Consider the following 17468-nt stretch of genomic DNA (forward strand, 5'->3'; position numbering starts at 1 on the left):
CGGCCACTAGCTCCTGTTCAGTTTGATACTCACGTTGCCTTGCGTCAGAGATCCCACCATGGCTGATGACAAGAAACCAGTGAAAGAAGACAGAGTCTGGGCCATACCGAAGATGGTTCCTGGAACAGAGATAGCATGTAATGGAATCTGATTTTGTGTTGGTCCAATAGGATACAGACTTACTGTAAACAAGTGAGCTAATTTTATTATTTGTGGTTTTATTTATTGTGTAATTTTCTTGTTTTGTAGCTGAATTTTTGTCACAATGCTAGTTGTAATTCTAATCTGAATTTGAGCACTATTCATTTTCTCTTAAAAAATTTAATAAAGTAACTCTTTTTTGTGAATAAACACAGTTTTTGTTTAAGGCTCTGTGGAAGTGTTTTCTTCAGACTACCCAACAGATAAATCTCATTTCATCTTATTTTAATTTCCTCTGCCAGGAACGTGAGTGTGAACTGCAGAATAGTCATGCAGATGTAGAAGTAGCTAACAGATCACCAGTTAAATCTAGCACCCTCTCTAGGAAGTCTTTGAAGGAATACACAGTAGTGGTAACACAATGGTTGAACTCTGCACCTGCAATTAGCACTGCATACAGACACTAAAGGAGCTATACTCGTCTAGACTGCACACATGAAGCAGACTGAAGAGAAATAATTGTGATTCCCAATTTGCTTCTTTGGTATCAAATATTTTCTTTAGTCTCAACTCTAAGAAGATATGACAGATTCACTGACACTTGACTGGATATATATTCTTTTCCCCCCTCAACTTCCTCCTCCTCCTCCTTGTCATCCTCCTCCTCATCATCATCCTCCTCCTCCTCCTCCTCCTCCTCCTCGTCATCCTCCTCGTCATCCTCCTCCTCTTCCTCCATTTTCTCCTTTAAGCCACTTGATGATAAGCAATTTATCCACTTGATAGTAGTTATGAGTTTTAAATAAATAATGACCGACAAAATGTGTTCAGTGTATATCCACAATCTACAAACTTCCTGAAGAGCTATAACTCTAGATTTGCTTTTGAATCCACATCCTATGCATTGTTTTCTTTAATTAATCACAGACTTGCTTCTGCTTTGTGCAATAATTCCTCATTTTTCTCCAGGCTTTTCTTCTTTGGGAAGCAGCACTCTGTTTTATATAACATTTCATTTCGCTCTCGATCCCCTCTTTTTCTCTGAGATTTCCTGCAATCATTCCTCATTTTCTCTCATATATGCTAGCCTTATTAGTTATGTTTATTACGAGTCGTAAGTATGCAGCATATGTCAAGCAACTAACTGACCTTACTTTCTTATGCAGATAGCCAGTTACACAAACACATGCACTGGATTTTTGTCTTTTTACGTGGGACGTATTAGTCTACAATGAACAAACAACCCCACCAGTTTCCTTGGTTCTAAGGAAAATGTCAAAACTGGTAATCCCCTCTTACGTATTACCAATTGGGAAACACTTTGCCCCATTCCCAGCTCACTAGGATTTAGCTGAAAAGAACCGAACTCTACAATGCTCTCAAACAGCTTGTTCTCTCCTTTGAGGCAGAGAATGAAACATATTAAAAACAGTACTTGTTTTGTTTCAGGTATATTAAGTTTGATTGCTTCAGAGTTATGTTTACTTGTGCCCCCCCCCCCCCAATATTCATCCCCCAGGTGCATCCCTTGTAATGCCAGGGGTCAGGGGTGCCTTAATCCCATAGTATCTTGTCCAAAAATTGCTCCAAGCTAAGCGTGTCTTGCCATAACAGTAATTGCCTCTGGGTAGGTCTGTAAACTCACATGTTTATAGCTCCATAACTATGCTCAAATGAATCGTGTGTCAGATATAGACAGCCACTGAAATTCTTGTTCATAATTTCCTTTGCTTTGTAAACGAAGTTAGCTGATATGTTGTTTCACTCACAGCAATTTAATCAGCTAATATTTAATTTCTCTTGCAGGAATTGAGCTGCTCGGGGGAACACAATGGTAAGCGCCATCGCTGTGTATTTTGCGATAGATGGCTAATGACACCACCTGTGGGATGCACAATGCAGTAAACTTACTAGTAGTTCCAAATTCACTCAACAGATGTCAGGGCAGAGCTTAATGGTAAGCTCCACTGTCCGTCTGTTGCAGAAACATAATGGTAAGTGACAGAGAGAATGGCGGCAAGTAAAAACATCTCCGAGACTATGGCAACAGTGAACATGGCAGAAGACGAGTAATATACTTCCAATGATACTAATATCTTCGAGAGGGATCCAGAATACATTCCTCATGATTCAGATGACTCAGAGGTATGTTATTTTGTAAATATACTGTCTTTAGTACGTTTCTCGAACATAATGGTAAGTGCATGTACATACCATTATGTTCCTGAAGTACGTTAATTTTGAGGTTATTTTAGAATGGCTACATTTTTTTGGCTAAGTGGTGTGTGAATGCGCAATTCTCATTTATATTGTTACATGTAATAATAATAATGGTAACGGTAATAGTAGTTTTTGTTGTTATACGGGTTAACAGTGAATCAGATCATATTGCCCAAAACAACGAACAGTGTATCACTCCTGCAGAAACCATTCAGGAAGGGGCTCTCGAACAGACAAAGAGGTCGTCTCGGAAAAGGCTGAGAATCGGTTCTCAAAGCAAAATTAAACAGAAGAGGCATGATTTGGGTGAAGAGTATGTTTCTCGCACAGGAGCAACTGTAAGTAAAACAACTGTGGAACTTAATTGCCAGTGCCCTCGTAAATGTTTTGAAAAAGTAGGAGATTTGAATGTGATGAAACTATTCAAAACACTTTGGGAAGTAGGTGATTTTAACATTCAAAATGATTACTTATTTGGTGCAATGAATTCTAATACTGTTGCACATCGCCAAAAAGCAGCTGGAGAAAATTCCCGGAGAAAATGTACTATTTCCTGCAGCGTAAAAGTTAGTGGCAGTGGTATAAAAGTATGCAAAAAAGCTTTTCTTGCCATTCATGGTCTACATAACAATTGCAGTCGTGTCGAAAATATACAGAAGAAACTCGCATCCAGATCGACCACGCCACCCCAGGACAAACGGGGCAAGCAAACCGTACGTCCGCATGCTTACTCTGAAACTAGTGTTAACCATGTCAGGGAACACATCGACAAAATACCGAAATATGAGAGTCATTACAGACGCTCAAACAGTCGTACCAGATTGTACCTGGGCACGGGTGCAACAATCGCTTCCTGTTACGAGCACTATAAGAATGTTTTCTGCAAGGAGATGTCCTATGAGCCTGTATCTGCAGACAAGTACAGGCGAATTTTCACTGAAGAGTATAACATAGGAGTAAAGTCACCAAAGAATGACACGTGTAAGACTTGTGACATGCTCAAAGTGCAAATTGAGAGCACTGATGCCCCCCCAACTGAAAGTAAGTCTGGAGCATCAGTTGGAATTACACCAACGTTGGGCAGAAGCAGGACAAGCTAACATTGCCATCCAGACAAAATGAGCAGAAGCAGACAGTAATCTACATGTTGTGAATTTTGACTTGCAGCAGACTCTCGCAGTTCCTAAGTTAAGTTGTGGTCCAGCTTTTTACAAAAGGAAGATTTGGTTGTATAATCCCAATGTTCATGATTGTGTCAAGAAGAAAGGGCAATGCTTTTTGTGGAATGAGACTACTGCTGCCCGTGGATCAGAGGAAATTTTGAGCTGCCTTTTACATTACTTTGAGGAAAATGACATAAAAGGAGAGACTCTCATTGCGATATCTGATAACTGCTATGGCCAAAATAAGAACTGGAACATGGTACTGTTTTGGAAATATCTAATTTCAACTGGTAGATTTCATGTGATTGAACACCACTTCCCCATGAGCGGGCACACAATGTTGCCATCCGATAGAGATTTCGCGACAATTGAAAATTACATTCGCCGACAAGTACAAGATGTGTACAGTCCAGATCTGTGGTGCGAGATCATCAAGAAGTCAGCTAAGAAGAATCCATTGCTTGTATATAATATGCAAAAGAGAGGATTTCTATCAAATACGACACTCTAAAGAAGCGTTTGTCTTCAGAAAGAAGACAGTTGATGGTCGAGATGTCAACCTAAGGAAAGTATGTAGGTGGAAGGTGACCTCTGAATAGCCATCATCTTTATTCATCAGCGAGACATTTTGTCATGAAATAAGCTTCAGGAAATGTGGAAGGCAAGGGCCAGTTCCTACGCTTCAACTTAAATACAATGGGCCAAGGCTTATTGAAAAGAAGAGAGTTGCTGATGTCCTGTCGCTCCTAAATTACATACCTCCTGTCCACCATGGGTTTTTCCTGTCACTAAGGCCAACAGTTTTGGATGAAAAAGACATTAGTAATGAGAGTGATGAATGATTTTGCAGTTTCAGTAAAGTGTTGGACTTACTGTAAAATTTAATATGTAATGTTCTATCACTATGTGTTGTTAATGGTGTATGGTAATGTAATAATTTTTGTATATTTCATTTGTTTTAGTCAGTTCTGAGTTTCATTTATGTCTGTATAGTAGAAGATAGATGTTAGAATCACTACAGAATAAAAGGACTGTTCAAAAAAAATTATTCAGATTTGCAGATCAATTGAAACTTCAGATGCGCTGTATCTCGAAACTGTGATTTTGGCGCTTACCATTTTGTCCCCCGAGCAGCTCAATTTAAGCTGTGCTCTTAGGTTCCTGCCTAACCACAACCTCAGAAATCATCACATATCCAGAAAATATAGCCATGTATTTGTGATAACAAAAATTACAAGACTGAGCAATTATTCTTGTCTACCACATACTGTCATCTGATTAGCTAATAACAATGATCACAAACTGCCAACAGCAGCACACAGTGGAGACCTACTGACACCATAAGTGCACTGTAGCTGTCTCCTATTCTCTGCATAACTACTGCAACCTTCATTCAAATATTGAACCTGCTTACTGCAATTTCTACCCCTTCCACTACTTTCCCTCCATTTATGAAATGATGTGTCAGGATATGAACCATCCACCAGTCCCTTCTTTTGTTCAAGTTGTGCCATAATTTTCTCTTTCCTCCTCTGTTTGATTAGTACTTTATTAATTATCTAATCTACCCATCTAATCTTAGCAGTCTTATTTTAACTATCATCCATGTTTCAATTCTGTGTAAGGCTATGTTCCAGCCAAAAACCTCCAGGAAAGCCTTCCCAACTAATTTAACTGCAATATTTATTCCGTAGCAAAAATCAAACAATGAAAAATCCAGTTTGGAATGTGTCAGTATTATGAAAAGGAAAGTTGCTACTCACCATAGAGCAGAGATGCTGAATCGCTGATAGGCACAACAAAAACATTGTCACAAAGAAAGCTTTTGGCCATTAAGGCCTTTGTCAACAATAGATGACACACACACACACACACACACACACACACACACACACACACAAACACACAAACGCAAACGCAACTCATACACACGATTGCAGTCTCAGGCAACTGAAACCATTTCTAATACCTAAAGAGTTTATGATATCCCAAAAATGTTTATTAATTGTTGTTCATCTCATGCCTTTGCAGTTGACAGCAATGAGTCGTTGATCTAGGGTTTGGATGTGGGGTGGGAGTGTCACAATTTGTCAGTGGCTTTCCTACCCTCCCCAAAAATATTACTGTCACTCTTAAATTCAAAATGTGGACTGACCATTATCAGAATTTCTCTTAACAGTGTGACTGTCAACACAGGTCTCAAGAAAATGACAACACACGTTTATAAATCACATGCATGTTGTTCCTTTCAGTCACGTCCACCTATTTTCTGGAAGTCATATTTCTGTGTTATTCTTGCTTCTTCCAGAAAGCATCTCAGGTTCTGTTGATCACAGCAATAAGGGGTCAACTACACACATCAAAAAAAGTTTTGCATCACCTTGATTCCAAGAGTTCCGGGACCTCTACAGAAAATTGGAATAGAGATCAACATAAGCATCATTTCCACCCATTTCATTGCTCATGAAAATCACACATTGCATGTTGTACCACCATACAGTGAGACCTTCAGAGGTGGTGGTCCAGATTGTTATACACACTGGTACCTCTAATACCCAGTAGAACATCCTCTTGCATTGATGCAGGCCTGTATTCGTCGTGGCATACTATCCAGAAGTTCATCAAAGCACTGTAGGTCCAGATTGTCCCACTCCTCAATGGCGAGTCAGCATAGATCCCTCAGAGTGGTTGGTGGGTCACATCCATAAACAGCCCTTTTCAATCTATATTAGGCATGTTCAATATGGTTCATGTCTGGAGAACATGCTGGCTACTCTAGGCGAGTGATGTCGTTATCCTGAAGGAAGTCATTCACAAGATGTGCATGGTGGGGGCACAAATTGTTGTCCATGAAGATGAATGCCTCGCCAGTATGCTGCCAATATGGTTGCACTATAGGTCGGAGGATGGCATTCACGTATCATACAGCTGTTACAGCGCCTTCTGTGACCACCAGTGGCGTACGTAGGCCCCACATAATGCCACCTCAAAACAGCAGGAAAACTCCACCTTGCTGCACTCACTGGACAGTGTGTCTAAGGTTGCCTCCAAACATGTTTCCAAGGATTGTCTGTTTGAAGACATATGTGACACTCATCGGTGAAGAGAATGTGATGCCAATACTGAGCGTTCCATTCGGCATGTTGTTGGGCCCATCTGTACCACGCTACATGGTGTTGTGGCTTCAAAGATGAACCTCGCCATGGATGCATCATGCAGCCTATTGTGCACAGTTTGAGTCATGACACAGTGTTCTGTGACTGCACAAAAAGCATTATCCAACATAGTGGTATTGCTGTCAGGGTTCTTTTGAGCAGTCATCCGCTGCAGTAGTAGCTCTTGGGTGGGCTGAGCGAGGCATGTGATCGACAGTTCCTGTCTCTCTGTATCTCCTCCATGTCCAAACAACACCGCTTTGGTTCGCTCCTAGACACCTGGACACTTCCCTTTTTGAGAGCACTTCCTGGCACAAAGTAACAATGCAGACAGGATTGAACCGTGGTATTGACCACCTAGGCATGGTTGAACTACAGACAACATGAGCCATGTACTTCCTTCCTGGTAGAATGACTGGAACTGATTGGCTGTCATACCCCCTTTGTCTAATAGGTGCTGTTCATGTATGGTTGCTTACATTTTTGTTGACATCTGTGAACAGTTAAAGGGACTGTGTCTGTGATACAATATCCACAATCAATGTCTATTTTCAAGGGTTCTGGGAACTGGGGTGATGCAAAACTTTTTTGATGTGTGTATTTTGGATAGCCCTTGGTCTAGCGACCATTTGTATAGTTATCAGAAGAATGGGCATACTGTAGCTATTCTACAGTACTGGGTTAAAATTTAAACTTCACATACTTTCTCCAACCCAGGAAAATTGAGCAAGTTGGTTGGTTCTTTTGCATTAGGTGTGGTCTAGAGTGCTCTTTAGGTGGCCCATAAAAGCATCATTTGTTTACAGATGTCTCCTAGGAAAATCCTGAAAAACTATGATTTTTGGGTCTGAAAAGTACCAGCTGTGGGGATGACCGCTTTTACAGTTTCTATTCATGGCAGATCGTCAAAATTTTTTCCGTATGTTCTTAAGATGATATTCTCTGGGAACTTTGAAACTTTTTTCAATAACTTGTCAGTATCCAGTACCAAAATCCTACTGTGCATTCAATAGACATTCATATAGAAATGCCATTTTCTTGTTTTCAAGAATTTGTATCTGTTATCAAGATACACCCCAAAAACCATTATTTATCGGTACCAAAAGCACCAGTTGTGGGGACAGGCACTTCTATAATATCTATCCATGGCAAAAAGTCAAAATTTTGACCATATTTTCTTAAGATGATGTTCACAGGGGACCTTGAAACATTTTTTGATATCATTAACCGTTACCGAGATCCTGAGGTTCAAAGTTACCACCTACTTCTGCACATAATATCCATTCTGAGGTGTAAGTATAGTTTTAACCAATGTACTTGTTTTAACTTGTGTAGTGAACACGTGGCAAGGATTGTAGCTAATCGCAAGTGTTCTGAGGTCATCAAATTGTGTTCAGTGACAAAGAAGTGGGCAAAGAAGGGTCTTGACATACGTAAAAAGAACTTAAAATGTCTGCAAAAAATTACATAAAACTGTGAAGACTGTAAGTTCAGTACAATATTTCTAATAAAATTTTTACTCTGAAGGCACAAGGCATAAACTGGGCATTTTTGATGACTTGTGATTGATGAGTAAAGTAAAAACAAAAATAAATAAATAAATAAATAATAAATGAATGAAAAAGAAAAGGTAAAGAAAACTGGTTTGGGTGAACCTTATATTGTGTGTACTTATCTGTTGCTTATATGTATCAAAGTACATAAAACATGTCAAGTATGTAAAATGTCATAACTTTGCTGACCTATAGAATTCATTTTATATAAGCAGTACACCCTGCTGTAGCAGAAATAAGAGGGGAACCAATGGAAAAAGGCTCCTGTTGAAGGCTAAAAAGGACGAATATGTTTCTCGTTGAAAGACTCTGACAGAGAAATGGGGAACCAGGTGCCTCAATCCTTATTGTGCCTCCCTCACCGAAAATGTTGGCTTGCTAACATATTCACGCTTTTTGTGCTGAAAGAGAGTAGCAGAGCATTGGAAGAGAGAGGAGACAGTGCCAGTGGGAGAGGAAAGAGGGAAACAGTGAAAATGAGGCAGTGAAAGAAGAAGTATGAAGACAGTAGCAGTGGAGAGCCAAAGAGAGAGGAAATGCTAATGATCAGTGAGAGGCAGTGGCAGTAGAAGAGAAAGAGTGATACATGGAGACAGAAGCAGTAGGAGCAAAAGATAGAGGACACAATAAAAATGAGAAATACAGATGTGTGAAGACCATATAAAGGCTTGTGGGATCTGGACCCTTCCAGACCATCGAACTTTAACACATACGAATAGGGGAAGGCACATTTTGCACCAAAATTTTAAACACATTGACACAGGGGAAAATGTAAGTTGGATCGTCCAGAATGGTCTGCTGGAGACAGTAGCAGTCAGTAGGAAAGACTACGGGTGATGGTGTAAGTGAGCGAGGAGGCAGTGACAGTGGGATATACTGTAAATCAATAGGAGAAAAGGGAGACTGTTGGAGAGAGACATTTATAGACTGTGGTAGCGAGAGGAAGGTGCTGGGCAAGATGGCCTAATTACAAAGAGATACTACGTAAAAGGATTTAGAATGTTCTGTTTTAAAAGAGCGTGAATATGTTCAAATGCCAAAATTTTTGGCGAGAAAAGCAGAATGAGACATGTGGTTCCCCATTTTTACTGTCAGATTTTTAAAGAGGAACATGTTCGCCTTTTCTTCTCTCTGGCAGGAGCATTTTTCCACTTGTTTTTTATCCTTAGTTTTATTCTTAGTGGATAGTCTTCCTCATCCTGTCTTCCCTTACTCATCATCCTGCAGTTTGTCAGGTCTACCTGCCAAGGCAAGGACTTGAACGCGCGTCTCCTGCTTACTAGGCTGATGTGCATCATCGTAGCAGTATGGCTAACATCTGCATGACTACCCTAGTCCAATGCTTTCAATAACACATACTTCAATCCATGCCTTCAGGGAGGGCATTGGACTAACGTAGTCCTTGCAGTTGTGTTAGGCATATTGTTACAGTGTGTTAATGGTTAGCACACCTGCCTAGACACTCGGGTTCAAGTCCTGGCCGTGGCAGAAATTTTAATTTATTTGTTCAGTTTCTGTCATTGTCGATGGTAATGTTGGGACTCATATGTCTCAAGGAAAATATAATTCCATCAGATCAATGGTGTTGGGTTTGTTATTGATAGCAGTTACGGCCTGGGAATGTGAGAATGTTACCGGCCAGACTGTAAGCTAATGCATGTGGAAAGACCTCATACAAAGAACTGAAAAGTACTTTGTGTGGTAAATGTTGCTCGTAATTCACATAATTAGCTTTCATGCTACTTCATTCTCGATAACTTCGCTGTGAAATTCGGGAATTTACATATGTAAAAATATAAAAGCTTCTACCAAAACGTGTTTTGGGGGAAGGGAGGAGTGGATCAACACTCCTTTCTCCTTGGATTAACGCGTGCGCCTTATAATAATATTGGGTGTGAGCTGACCTGAGAAGTTGGGGGCGATGTCGAGCCCGTTGCCCAGGTATCCGGCGGTGACGGCGCCGTTGAAGGTGAGTGCGATGGTGAAGCAGGCGACGGCGGCGGCGCGCTGCTCACCCAGCAGCAGCTGCACTGCCATCGCTATTGCCGGCATCACCAGCGCTACCAACACAAACACACACACATACATTCACACTCTCGCTACAAAGGTCTGAAATTTCATCTCAAGGTTACTTATTTTCTGCAATAATTAGTTGTTGTTGTGATCTTCAGTCCTGAGACTGGCTTGATGCAGCTCTCCATGCTACTCTATCCTGTGCAAGCTGCGTCATCTCCCAGTACTTACTGCAGCCTACATCCTTCTGAATCTGCTTAGTGTATTCATCTCTTGGTCAGCTTCTACGATTTTTACCCTCCACGCTGCCCTCCAATACTAAATTGGTGATCCCTTGATGCCTCAGAACATGTCCTACCAACCGATCCCTTCTTCTAGTCAGGTTGTGCCACAAGCTTCTCTTCTCCCAAATCCTATTCAGTACCTCCTCATTAGTTATGTGATGTACCCATATTATCCAGCATTCTTCTGTAGCACCACATTTGAAAAGCTTCTATTCTCTTCTTGTCCAAACTATTTATCGTCCATGTTTCACTTCCATACATGGATGGCTACACTCCATATAAATACTTTCAGAAACGACTTCCTGTCACTTAAATCAATACTCGATGTTAACAAATTTCTCTTCTTCAGAAACGCTTTCCTTGCCATTGCCAGTCTACATCTTATATCCTCTCTACTTCGACCATCATCAGTTATTTTGCTCCCCAAATAGCAAAACTCATTTACTACTTTAAGTGTCTCGTTTCCTAATCTAACTCCCTCACCCGGTTTAATTCGACTACATTCCATTATCTTCGTTTTGCTTTTGTTGATGTTCATCTTATATCCTCCCTTCAAGACACTGTCCATCCCGTTCAACTACTCTTCCATGTCCTTTGCTGTCTCTGACAGAATTACAATGTCATCGGCGAACCTCAAAGTTTTTATTTCTTCTCCATGGATTTTAACACCTACTCCGAACTTTTCTTTTGTTTCCTTTACTGCTTGCTCAATGTACAGATTGAGTAACATCGGAGAGAGGCTACAACCCTGTCTCACTCCCTTCCCAACCACTGCTTCCCTTTCATGCCCCTCGACTGTTATAACTGCCATCTGGTTTCTGTACAAATTGTAAATAGCCTTTCGCTCCCTGTATTTTACCCCTGTCACCTTCAGAATTTGAAAGAGAGTATTCCAGTCAACATTGTCGAAAGCTTTCTCTAAGTCTACAAATGCTAGAAACGTAGGTTTGCCTTTTCTTAATCTAGCTTCTGAGATAAGTCGTAGGGTCAGTATTGCCTCACGTGTTCTAATATTTCTACAGAAACGAAACTGATCTTCCCCAAGCTCGGCTTCTACCAGTTTTTCCATTCGTCTGTAAAGAATTCGCGTTAGTATTTTGCAGCCGTGACTTATTAAACTGATAGTTCGGTAATTTTCACATCTGTCAACACCTACTTTCTTTGGGATTGGAATTAATATATTCTTCTTGAAGTTGGAGGGTATTTCGCCTGTCTCATACATTTTGCTCACCAGATGGTAGAGTTTTGTCACGACTGGCTCTCCAAAGACTGTCAGTAGTTCTAATGGAATGTTGTCTACTCCCAGGGCCTTGTTTCGACTTAGGTCTTTCAGTGCCCTGTCAAACTCTTCACGCAGTATCATATCTCCCATTTCATCTTCATCTACATCACCTGCTATTTCTATAATATTGTCCTCAAGTACTCCTTCCACCTTTCTGCTTTCCCTTCTTTGTTTAGAACTGGGTTTCCATCTGAGCTCTTGATATTCATACAAGTGTTTCTCTTTCCTCCAAAGGTCTCTCTAATTTTCCTGTAGGCAATATCTATCTTACCCCTAGCGAGATAAGGCTCTACATCCTTACATTTGTCCTCTAGCGATCCCTGCTTAGCCATTTTGCACTTCCTGTCAATCTCTTTTTGAGACGTTTGTACTCCCTTGTACCTGCTTCATTTATTGCATTTTTGTATTTTCTTCTCTCATCAATTAAATTCAATATTTCTTCTGTTACCCAAGGATTTCTACTAGCCCTCGTCTTTTTACCTACTTGATCCTCTGCTGCCTTCACTACTTCATCCCTCAAAGCAATAATTAGAACGGCACTTTTATCTAAGAGATGAAAATAGTTACCAGTACTCACTACTTGACAGAAAAAACGAAACACCATTTAGAGCCAATCACTCTCAATAAAACACATAGTTACAAAAGCAAAGTACAGAAATTATAGTAAATCTTCTCGCCAAAATCGGAAATCAGGTATAGAGCTAAACACTGGCCAAATGCGAGTAGCACTTGCGATCTGAGGGTTCGGTACAAACTTAATTATTTATGTAGATAGTATACCGGTCCGTGAAATCCTTGGTTGTCATCGTGTCCGAAGTAAGACTGCCATGTTATGGCACCCTGCGATAAACAAGACGTGTTCCGTGCGTGCGGTGTTGAGCAGACGATAATTCACTTCCTTCATCGCCATGTCTACACTATCTCCTCAGGAATCATGACGCAAGGAAATGTGGCATCAGGACGCCCAAAATCAAGTGCACCTTGCTGAGGCACTACACTTCATTTAATTGTTGCTATCAACGCTCTAAGAAGAAGAAGAAGAAGAAGAAGAAGAAGCAGATCTGTTCCTGAGAAAAAGGGATCTTAAAAAACGGACAGACAGACATTGGGGACAAATGTCTAAGTAAAATATTTTTTTTTTTTCGTGTGATATAATTACAAATTATCGATTTCCGGATTTTTTCCTTTACTTGTACTGAGAACCATGCTTCCTGCCACCTTTCAAGATTGCACTTCAACGAGAAGTACCTTATACGGTATGATGAGTGAGTTTACGAGTGTGACATGAATGGCCTTATCTTTTGATTTTATTGACTTAGAAGCTTACGTTTATTACACCACCGAGAACCATAGACCTTAGTACGTGACATATACTTCAACTTGACACATCCATCTGTTTCTGAGAAAAAAGGGATCTTAACAGAAGGGCCGTCGGATAATAAATGACAAATTTTTTTCATGCGATATAATTACAAATTAACGATTTTAGTATTTATTCCTTTACATGTACTGTGAAACCTTGCTTCTTGCCAAATTTCACGATTCTGTGTCAACGAGAATACCTATAGGTATTGATGAGTAAGTTAATGACGTGCCCGCACTTAAAATGAGCCGATGAAAATCCAGGCAAAATATTAGCAGAATCGCTACATGCATCGGATTTCAATATGAGCAGAAAGTGGTTAGAAAGTGGAATAATATTGCCCATTCCATTCATTTTCTGAAATCGTGCAATTCATGTATGTAATTTGGAATTCAGTTTATGTTGCCATACGCTAAATAAATAATATATAATTCACGAATTTATTTATTAATCAATAATTGTTTCACTGAAATAAGATCAATGATAACTTTGTGTAATTACGTCGCAGAATGTCGTTGACAGGGCGACAGCAGGCCTGCCTCTGTGGCAGAGCGGTTCTAGGCGCTTCAGTCTGGAACCGAGTGGCCGCTACGGTCGTAGGTTCGAATCCTGCCTCGAGCATGGATGTGTGTGATGTCCTTAGGTTAGTTAGGTTTAAGTAGTTCTACGTTCTAGGGGACTGATGACCTCAGAAGTTTAATCCCAATGTGCTCAGAGACATTTGAACCATTCTTGGCGACAGCAGGGTTGCCAGGTTTTTCCAAACAAGGTTGGATGCTTGTTCGAAGCTGATACCAAGTAAATGAAGAAGCCGAGATCATTTGACTTCTGTTTTTTAGAATTATTTTCGCCTTTGTGAACGTTATAAATATCTTTACCTTGTTAAATCGTGATTATCTTATACCATTCATTATTTATCTTATTTAAAATTTCACCTTTTTCTTCTTGTTAGCCACTGACACTTTAGTAGCTTCGCTGTCTGATGATGCATCTATTTGTAAATACTTCATGAACTGCAAAATCCACAGTACAAACCAATAATTGTATCAATCGATGTCTGGCTCGCTTCTGGAAGGTGGCAAATTCGACATACTGGCTGCTGAGTTCGGGTGTGCCCACTCGGCTCTTACGTTTACAAGACTGCTTTCTAGATTAAGCACATGAGGCGGTACTAGGAGCCATAATGGTTATGTGGGCACTTAGAGAGTGACCAGAGACTTAGAAACTGTCTGTGGTACGGGGCCATTTAGTACGTCAACTGACGCTTTGCAAATAGCGCCCTGCCTCTTGATCTGCGTGTCATCTACTAACCGTAGAAACAAAAACTGGCCGCAAAAAGTAAATTAAATACTTAGTGTTCGTGGGAGTAACTGTACACCCATGAGAGAGCGTATTATGGATCTCTGGCAGGAGAGACGGGACTCTTCTACCACTGGAAGGCGGACATACTGTTTCTCCTCAAATGTCAGGCAGCGTCTCCAAGTGGATCACGCTAACTAACCGCTCGTCTTGTACACTGTCTGTCAGGACATGCTCTATACCCGGATTAGCTACACAGAATCCAAAAAAACAAACAGAGAAACTGTGATTATGGAGCCATAGATACAGCTGAACGCACCCTCAGTGAACTAAATTTTGGATTCTTGAATGAAATGTATTCAGTCTTCTCATAGACAGCCCAGCGCAGAAGGAATGGATGTGCCACGGAGCGAATGGTTCGATTACAGGATAGGAGTGGAGGGAAAAGGGTTTAGTAGGCCATCCGACTTGACCTAGATACGAAATCGAGTCTGAAAAGGAGACATTATCTTCAGTACCTCACCTTCCATACAGGTTGTAAAATGAGAATTACTCTAGTATACCGTCGACTAGCTTTAGGATCAACGAAAGGAAACTGCATGTAGAACGCCCTAGCCAAAGAGATTACACAGGATTACTCAAAGAGCTGTCATAGTGTCGTTGCCTCTTCTATGTATGTTGATAGCATTGAAAAAATTATTTGTATGTTTCTTTTTTATATTCTGCTTTCTACGCCCACTCCTTCACTTTTTATTTTTATTACTATCTCTCATTTTTATTGTTAGTTTTTTCTGCACTGTTAGGTGGAAGGTAGTCTTAATGGGTATTTCTAACAAATAAATTAGCATTATTTAGCTTATGACTAGGACTAGGTCTCTTAGAAGAAACAAATGCAGAGGAACGCACACTGCCGGAATGGTAAACCGCCTGCAGTTTGAAACACGTATGTAACATAGCAGCGATGGCGAGGCATTGTAGCATCTGTGACCAGAGAGTATGCGCTTGACCGCGCGAGTGTTGCGAGCGGTTCTCAGTCTGTCAGTCAGTCGTTGCGAGTCTGTCGAGTAGTCGTTGCGAGTCTGTAGCTCTGTCTAGTTGAGGGCAGTACTCTGTCAGTAGTCGTCGCGTGCAGTAGGCTAGTAGTCGTCATGCAGAGCGGTCGGTCAGTGGTAGCAGTCCAGTGGGATTGCGTGATGGGGTCTGGCGATAACACTGGTCAAGATGCTGAATGAGGTATACTGTTAATTAAGATAATCATCGGATAATGTAAAGTTTAACTATTGTAACTAATTTTCAACAAGTGCCCCCAATAATAACTTTGATTTCAAAAGCAATTTTACATAAAATTTTCATTTAATTGAAGTAACTATTTCGTTCCACTTCCCCTAAACAAAAGTTTCAGTTTTCAAGCAGATTAAAAAAAAAAAAAAAAAAAAAAAGGGAATATTATTATTTGCAATGCAGTTCCTCCAAGCGGTGCGCAACAACAAGAGCAGAAATTTGACTAGGTGTTGCAATGAGGTAAGAATTTAATTTTGATTTTTTTTTGCACAGGGCCAAAGACCGATATTTCGGTTTAATTGAATAATCATTATCACTGAATGGACTTTCATTATTTTGGTGGGAGCTTACACCAGAGTCAGATTGCGAATTTCACATTTTTGTTCCCATTGTCATTAAATTTAATTGCTAGGGAGGTTACGTTTGGCTCCTATTCATTTATTATTTCTGTCTTTAAAATTTCAGTGGAGAGGTTACACTTAGAGCAATGTCCATTAGCATTCTTAAATAATATTTCTGTCGTAAATTTTTGTGGGGAGGTTACACTTGGCGACCCTGCCAGGATCGTATTTCGTTGAGAGTCTTTTGAGCAACAGTCAGATATCTGCTCTTATTTGCTTAGATATAATTAGGATTTAGCGCAACGCTTTTAATAATATTGTGACTTTCTTTCTACAGGTCAACGGCAATTTGTTGCTTTGTTGTATTTGTGTGTTGCTTTTGCATTGTGCTTATTTCTTTTGTGAATAATTGTGACTATTGTGAAAATGCCGCGAAAGACTATGAATAGTGTATCGCGAGGTATTTTGAATGAAATTATCGACTTAAACAGCGTGACCGATAGTAATTGTGACACGCAGTGTAATGATGACAATCCTGCGTTCACTAACAATCAGTGCATTCCAACCACTAATGATGACTTTTGCCTTAATGATGAACAAACGAACTCAATTGTCTCGTCTGTTAATTTGACGACAATTGATGACGCGGAGCGGTCTATAGTAATGAGCGCTGCCGAGCTTAACACACCCGATTTAGAAAATCCAAGTAATGTACAGACAAATTTTTCGAATGAAAATGGTCAGTGTAGTGAAAGTACGACGGATTTATTTAATTCCGAAATAGTGTCTGACAGTGTACATCCGACTGATAAACCTTTCTGTAAATTACAGAATGACCAAATGGTCACGCAAAACAAGACAATTTCAGATCCACCATTAAATAGCACGGAGAATAGAAATGCTAATTTTGTGTCGGATCCACTTAAGGCATTGTTGCTACAAATTCTTGAATCAAACAAACAACAGAATGAAAAATTAGACAAACAGAGTGAAGATTTCAAACAACAACTTAATGAACAGGTCAAACAACTTAGGGAAGATAACAAACACTTAAATGAGAAACTTGACAATAATGACGAAAATCTCAAACAACTTAGTGAACAGGTCAGACAACAGAATGAAAAATTAGACGACAATTCCAGACAGCTTAGTGAACAAATTAGAGCCGTTGCCGCGCAGTGCCATGACACTAAGGAACAGTTGCGCGTGGAAATTGAGGCTTGTTCACGAAAAAATAGCGAAGAAATTAAGTCTGTTGCGCAAGAATTAAGGGAAATGCAGACAGCCGCAACAGAAACACTCAGAGACGAAATTAGCGGAGTCGCTAAACAATGCTCTGAAAAAGCTACACAATTACGGGATGAGTTTAAAGC

At 40.2% G+C, this 17468-nt stretch overlaps 1 protein-coding gene across 1 annotated transcript in view; it reads right to left on the reverse strand.

Moving 5' to 3' along the window:
- Positions 1 to 17468, reverse strand: part of LOC124593717 (sialin) — a 415361-nt gene that overhangs the window by 8107 nt on the left and 389786 nt on the right. The window contains exons 10-11 of the mRNA XM_047132029.1: positions 10137 to 10292; positions 34 to 119 (exon numbers count right to left, since the gene is read on the reverse strand). Of these exons, the coding sequence (XP_046987985.1) occupies positions 34 to 119; positions 10137 to 10292 (242 nt within the window). The remainder of the gene's footprint in view (positions 1 to 33; positions 120 to 10136; positions 10293 to 17468) is intronic.

The sequence above is a fragment of the Schistocerca americana genome, chromosome 2, assembly GCF_021461395.2.
Source record: "Schistocerca americana isolate TAMUIC-IGC-003095 chromosome 2, iqSchAmer2.1, whole genome shotgun sequence".
NCBI lineage: Eukaryota > Metazoa > Arthropoda > Insecta > Orthoptera > Acrididae > Schistocerca > Schistocerca americana.